An 8,305-nucleotide genomic window follows, 5' to 3' on the forward strand; every position below is an offset into this window, starting at 1 on the left:
TATCAGCTTGTCAACATATATAGATTTATCCAAATGGGGTGGGAAGATGATTTTTTTTTACAATTTGGTGTAAGTCTGTCTGAATGATCTGCAATTTCTTTTTCAGTAGTAATCAGGATTGTGGTGTGCGGAACATTTTTTATGGTATACAAAAGAGTACAGGTAAAATTTCTTCATATGATATGAATCCGTTTACAGTGTATTGTGTAATAATTTTAATTTCTTTTATCTCATTTCTAAGAAAAAGTATTAAATAAGAGATCAAATTTGAGACATATAAATTGCTATATTGTAGAACTTGGTTATTTTGCTTTCTTTTTGTATTGTTTCATTTTCATTGGTGCAGCTACCCAGAAATAAGGCATTATTTAACGGAGAAAAGAATATCTCAAATAGAATATCTTTACATTTCAAGCTAGCTATGACCAGATTTTGATTTTCCTTATTTTACCTCAGATCAGCTGGGATCAGTTCATTCATGAAATGGAATATCCTGTATTGATTTTCACAATTTAAAAAACTTGTTTTTACATTTGTTATTTAGTTATTATTATAATTGGAAACTTTTACATAGCATTTCTAGCTTAACTTTGATTAAGATTTTATTTAACCTTTAGTTGTTTGTGATACCTGTGGTTCAGTAAGCAGCAAGGAAGATGTGTATTCTGACATCAGTATTTCTATTGAGGAGGTACAGATTATAATTCATATACATATTATAGATTAGATAAATTCAAAGAATCCAAAGAATCCACTTTCCTTATGTCCTTGTTTTAACTGGAACAATATTATTTAAACACCATTTATATCTTAATTGTTTTAATTTTCAAATACAGAAAGGAGAATACTGTTTGATGATAAACTTGGTTCATGTTACATTAAGATAGCATGCATAATTCTGATACTTATTGTGAAGTTGTGTTTTAAAAGCTTATAATTATTCAACTTGTATTTAAAGGTGTTTGATTATGATTAGCCTTTTCAAATAATTATCTTAAGTATACATTTGTACTAAACTATGATACTGCATCTTTTAAGTTAATAATAATATTTTTTTTAATTTTGCATATTAGGTTCAAACAGTTTCCCAAGCTGTGGAGGAATATTTTGCTGCTGTACCTGTGGAATACAATTGTTTAGTGTATGTTTTATATTATTATGTTGTTAATTTCATGATAGAGAAGAATTAAGTACATGAGCAATCAGAATGCTGCAAAACTGTATTCATGTTTTACATTATAGTAATTTCTAAATAACACATTATATTGTCTTAGTCATTAATTTTTTTTGTAATCTCTTCTAACATAGGACTCGGACATCTCTTGAACTGAATTTTACTGTGTGTATTGTTATGTGTTTACCTTTCTACATTGGCTAGAGGTATAGGGGGAGGTTTGAGAGTTAAGTATTACATTCATTATCTTTGTACTAGTATTGATATTTGTTTAGAGGCCAGCTGAAGAAAGCCTCCTGGTGCAGGAGTTTCTCTTTGTATTGAAGACCTATTGGTGACCTTTTGTTGTGGTCTGTTCTATGGTCGGGTTGTTGTCTCTTTGACACATTCCCCATTTCCATTGTTAATTTTGATTTTATTAGTGTTTAAAAATTGTTTTATTGAAATATGCTTCATATTGAATAAATTTAGAAGACCAAATATTAGCCTTTTAATAGAAAACTTTTGTATATTCTTCTTAGATGTAAAAGTAAAAATGGATCAGCAAAGAAAATGACAACTTTGGATAGCATCCCAAAGAATATTGTTATCCATTTGAAAAGGTAATTAGAATTGAAGTGTTTTTCAGAAACCAATTAGTATTTTGCTATGAGACAACTTAAGATACTGAGTTTAAAACAACATGAAATTTATTTACAATGAGTTAATGATAATAACAGAAAAATAACAAAAATCAAATAGATTTTTTTTCTTATTTTAGGTGAATCATTGCAAATATGTTGCTTTTCAACATCACTTGGTTGCTGAAAGACATCTCTACTACTTTTAAAAAAACTGTTGTTCTGCATTAACACTGATATTTTAGTGTTAATTAATGCCCTCAAGGGGTATCTAATACATAGGTTTACTAATTTTGGACAATATGATTGATGTGAAAAGATTGTTAAATAATGTTCAATTTTTGATTTACAGATTTAATGGAACTTTAAGAAAAGTCAATAAAAAGGTTGATGTGTCGTTTGATCTTCATTTACGCAATCATGTGTCAAATGGAAAGGTATGATACACCATTATCCCATAAATAAAATTGAGAATGGAAATGGGGAATGTGTCAAAGAGACAACAACCGATCAAATAAAAAAACAACAGCAGAAGGTCACCAACAGGTCTTCAATGTAGCGAGAAATTCCCACACCTGGAGGCGTCCTTCAGCTGGCCCCTAAACAAATACATATAGTTCAGTGATAATGAACACCATACTAATTTCCAAATTGTACACAAGAAAGTATTTAATTTTCATCAATTATCCGGTTTTATATATTGTATTTGAGTAAATTTAGTATATTTCATTTATAGTTTTATTCCATAATCTGATTCCTTTCTTAAAGTCTTTGTTAGAATTGGGCAATTTAAAGAAATAACATAACATTGCAGAAAAAACAATCTGACCTAACAATTCTATTTTGAAGTTTTTCTTGTAATGTTTTAAACATTACCTGGTTCTTTGTTAGATTAACTCTGAAGAACATTTATGGTAATAAAAAATCTTCACTTTCATTTAGGAACTGGAGGACAAGGCACAGCTATTTGGGGTGATTTTTCATGCTGGTAGAAGTGCTTCAAATGGTCACTACTATTCATTTGTGAAATTTGGGCAGCATTGGTTCAAAATTGATGACATGAAGGTGAAAGGAAATCTTATATTTATTGTATAGTTCAAAGATATTCATAATTCTCTCATTTTATTTTCATAATTCAGTCATAAACAGTTATTGCACACCTCATGAGGTGAGAGAGAGCAACAACAATTGCAATGCATTCAGTTTTACATCAACTTTTCAGAAATCTTCAAACTCAAAAATACAATTAAATGAAAATACACCAAGTATATAAAAAATGCATCAGACATTGAATAATATTTGTTTCTATAAGTTATAAATGTTTTTATTTTCAGATAACAAGCATAACTGAACTGTCATTCCAGAACTGCAAGGACCAGGAATATATTTTGTTTTATAGAACTCTTCCAAGACCATACATTTCCTAGCAATTCTGACTGTGTAAAAAAATATAGGTGGAAAGAAGCATTACTTTTGTTTGTCCTTTCACATGTTTTCAGATACATTGATTTTTTTTTGGTATTTAAAAATTAGTTTTAAGGCAGATATACAATTTTTGAAATGCAATGACAAATACTTGTCCAGATATTTTATCCTCATGTTGGCTTTTTTTAAAAGACATCCTTATTAATGCAATTTAAAAAATGAACTGTCAATGATGAAAATACATGTAGAAATAATTATAAGTAATTTTAAACTGCATGTGATGTTTTATTCATTCAATCGATAACACTTTTACAATTTGTTTGATATAAACACTGATTTAAAAATTAATAAAAGTTTCAACATTTTACCTAGTAAAATTTTCTTTTAACAAATAAAAATTTGAAATAATAAGTGTAAATAAAGGTCTTCATAAATGTATTTTTTGCAACAACAATAACAATAACTGAACAACCACAAAAAAGATGAAAATTCTTTATGCATGCAGTAATTTAAAAAAAATCAGAAATAAACTTTTTATAATTAAATCAGTGCTTATATTGAACAGATTGAAAATATATGATTTATTTTGAATAAAAACTGTATCAAACAAATACAGTTTATGTTAGTTTATACATGTATTTCAATCAACAAACAAGATATTTTTTTGGTCAGGCAGATTAATCACTGGATTACATGTTTTAATGACTAGATCACATTTATGAATGACTGGATAACATATATGAATGACTGGATAAGCTGAAATGAATGACTGGATTAAATGTATGAATGACTGGATTACATTATGAATGACTGGATTAAATGTATGAATGACTGGATTGGATAACATATATGAATGACTGGATTACATATATGAATGACTGAATTACTTATATGAATGACTGGATTACATATATGAATGACTGGATTACATATAGGAATGACTGGATAACATGTATGAATGACTGGATTACATATATGAATGACTGGATAACTTATATGAATGACTGGATTACATATAGGAATGACTGGATAACATGTATGAATGACTGGATTACATATATGAATGACTGGATAACATGTATGAATGACTGGATTACATATATGAATGACTGGATAACTTATATGAATGACTGGATTACATATAGGAATGACTGGATTACATATATGAATGACTGGATAAGCTGAAATGAATGACTGGATTAAATGTATGAATGACTGGATTACATTATGAATGACTGGATTAAATGTATGAATGACTGGATTGGATAACATATATGAATGACTGGATTACATATATGAATGACTGAATTACTTATATGAATGACTGGATTACATATATGAATGACTGGATTACATATAGGAATGACTGGATAACATGTATGAATGACTGGATTACATATATGAATGACTGGATAACTTATATGAATGACTGGATTACATATAGGAATGACTGGATAACATGTATGAATGACTGGATTACATATATGAATGACTGGATAACATGTATGAATGACTGGATTACATATATGAATGACTGGATAACTTATATGAATGACTGGATTACATATAGGAATGACTGGATAACATGTATGAATGACTGGATTACATATATGAATGACTGGATAACTTATATGAATGACTAGATCACATATATGAATGACTGGATTACATATATGAATGACTGGATAACATGTATGAATGACTGGATTACATTTACAAATGACTGGATTACATATATGAATGACTGGATTACATATAGGAATGACTGGATAACATGTATGAATGACTGGATTACATGTATGAATGACTGGATAACTGATATGAATGACTGGATAACTTATATGAATGACTGGATTACATGTATGAATGACTGGATTACATATATGGATGACTGGATTACATTTATGAATGACTGGATAACATGTATGAATGACTGGATTACATATATAGATGACTTGATTGATTCTATGAATGACTGGATTACATGTTTGAATGACTAGATCACATATATGAATGACTGGATTACATATATGAATGACTGGATTACATGTATGAATGACTGCATTACATATATGAATGACTAGATAAGCTGAAATGAATGACTGGATTAAATGTATGAATGACTGGATTACATGTATGAATGACTGCATTACAAATATGAATGACTAGATAGGGAGAAATGAATGACTGGATTACATATATGAATGACTGGATTACATATATGAATGACTGGATAACATATATGAATGACTGGATTACATATATGAATGACTGGATAACATATATGAATGACTGGATTACATATATGAATGACCGGATAACATGTATGAATGACTGGATAACATATATGAATGACTGGATAACATGTATGAATGACTGGATAACATATATGAATGACTGGATTACATATATGAATGACTGGATTACATATATGAATGACTGGAAAACATGTATGAATGACTGGATAACATATATGAATGACTGGATTTACATATATGAATGACTGGATTACATATATGAATGACTGGATAACATATATGAATGACTGGATTACATGTATGAATGACTGGATTACATATATGAATGACTGGATAACATATATGAATGACTGGATAACATATATGAATGACTGGATAACATATATGAATGACTGGATTATATAAATGCATATATGAATGACTAGATTACATATATGAATGACTGGATTATATATATGAATGACTGGGTTACATATATGAATGACTGGATTACATATATGAATGACTGGATTACATGTATGAAAGACTGGATAACATATATGAATGACTGGATTACATGTGTAAACGACTGGATTTATTCTATGAATGACAGGATTACATGTTTGAATGACTAGATCACATTTATGAATGACTGGATTACATTTATGAATGACTGGATTACATATATGAATGACTGGATTACATATATGAATGACAAGATAACATGTGTGAATGACTAGATTACATGTTTGAAGGACTATTTTACATATAAATGAATGCAAGATATTTATGAATGAGAGTTTCAAGTGTATACATTGCTAGATAATAGTAGTGTTTGGATGGATTTAAATTTGCCTATTTAAATTGTTTTTTGAAGTTGACATTTGTTATTCCATTATTTCATGTATGAATATAAACTATAGACACACTATGGGTGGGTCTGTCAGTATATTTGAATGACTTGTACAAGTATGAAATAATTATATTAGGGACTGAATACATACCTGCCAACTTTTTAAAATGCCCATGGGGGTTTGCGTGCAAGATGGCTGTCATAGTCCTAAAAAACCTTCAAGGGGTCCATTAAATACATTTTAATGTTGTTTTTTGGATTCCTCATACTTTTATAAGCCTTAAGTCATTGTAAAATTAGTTGTTTTGTTTAAATTGTGGACAAAATTGCTCTTTCAAAATTTCAATTTGGGAGCCTCCATGGTGGAAATCCCCCACAAATAGTGACAGTTGGCAGGTATGTGAATACTAATAAATTCCTGATTATGTTATCCATATTTATATAATTGTTTTATGCGTTTCTTGATATATTGAAAATGACTGCAAAAGCATGAGTTAACAGAAACTGGTGTAAAGATCAAAATATATTAACGTCTTACAATAATTTGAAACCTGTAAATAAAGCCAAGATGCTCTATATATGAGTACTTGAACTGTATAATGAATTCTTATGTTCCGGCCAAAAATCAGAAACCCTGGCATAGAGTGAGAGACTTTCAGGGTTTTTAAGCTTGCAAAGGTAAAAATCTGGGATTTAAAATCAAAAAGAATAATTATCAAGTGACAATAGTTTTAAAGTTGACTAAACCTAAAACAAAATACAATTTCAATTTTCTAATTACATACTTTATTTGACCTTTTAAACTTTTTTGTTTGAGGGTCAATGTTAGGGTTTTAGTAGAACAAATGCTGGTTTGTGGTTCACAATTTAAATCCAGTTATATATAGAATGACTTTATTTACATACATGAGTGACAGTGTTACATGTGTTAGGCACCATATTTTGTGACTGAGCTTGACTGAATAAATAGGGAAGTTTGGAATGGCAGCAGAAAAGTGTGTCTTATTTTCACTTCTTTAATATCTCTTAACACACGATGAGCTAAGCAGTGTTTCATGTACAGCAGGATCTGATCTGATTATCCTTCCAGAGCATATAAGATCAGGCTTCATTTTGGAGGGATTCAAATTTCTCAGTCTTTAGTTGTTTTGTGTACTGTTTTTCCTGCTGTTTGTCCTTTTGTTATCTGTTGGTGCTTTGTGGTCATACTTTCTGTCTCATGTTGATTTTTGTGGTCATTTTTCTTATGCATGCTATATATTACAGAGCTTTTTTTTACACAGATGAATTTAGTTGATTTCAATAATCAATTTTAATAAAATGTTCTAATGTAAGTTTTATGACTTCAAGTGATAACATTCATACCTTGTTTTCCAGTGTCTCATAGTCGGTTTAAATTAACGAAATATTTGCAAGTGGACATTTATAGAAGTTATCTGTTAAAACTACTTTGTGATCATTAAAACAGAAACCTGCTGTTTGGATGACTTACTTATATTATATGAATGACCGGATAACAGTGAATTAGTGTTAGTGACTGAATAGATGATATATGATAAATATCAGTCTACCCAAATTTATCAGTCAAAGGTAGATGCAATTACTTCGTATTACATATTTCTAACTAATGGAACTGTATAAAAAAAGAGATGTGGTATGATTCAAAATGAGGCAACAGTGTGCCAGAGTTCAAATATTAAAGTAACTGTACAGCGTTTGACAATGAAACACACATACTGGTAAACAAAAAGTAGGATAATACAAAAAAAAAACATGTGAAAGAAACCAAAGGAGTAAATTATGAACTAGATTTCTTTACACTTAATCCATTGTATGTTGGATGTGTACGGATTGATTGTTCAGTCGTAGAGGCATAATTTTTTATTAGTTGTTAGTGGCTTTGAACTAGCTGTCGGATAACTGCGAGTATTCTCAGATCTGTTCATTGTGTCTATATATAAAGTCTGAATGATTGTATAATAAAAACTATAACACG

The 8,305-nt window shown here is 29.4% G+C and overlaps 1 protein-coding gene across 1 annotated transcript; it reads left to right on the forward strand.

Annotated features, from left to right (window-relative positions):
* The first annotated feature begins 73 nt into the window (after positions 1 to 73).
* LOC139520212 (uncharacterized) lies at positions 74 to 3,386 on the forward strand. Its single transcript, XM_071312680.1, has 7 exons — positions 74 to 162; positions 618 to 691; positions 1,074 to 1,141; positions 1,696 to 1,776; positions 2,147 to 2,231; positions 2,737 to 2,859; positions 3,129 to 3,386. The coding sequence occupies exons 1-7, from the start codon at positions 84 to 86 to the stop codon at positions 3,219 to 3,221; spliced, it is 603 nt and encodes a 200-aa protein (XP_071168781.1). The 5' UTR covers positions 74 to 83; the 3' UTR covers positions 3,222 to 3,386.
* The last annotated feature ends 4,919 nt before the right edge of the window (positions 3,387 to 8,305 follow it).

This window comes from Mytilus edulis, chromosome 4 (genome assembly GCF_963676685.1).
Source record: "Mytilus edulis chromosome 4, xbMytEdul2.2, whole genome shotgun sequence".
NCBI lineage: Eukaryota > Metazoa > Mollusca > Bivalvia > Mytilida > Mytilidae > Mytilus > Mytilus edulis.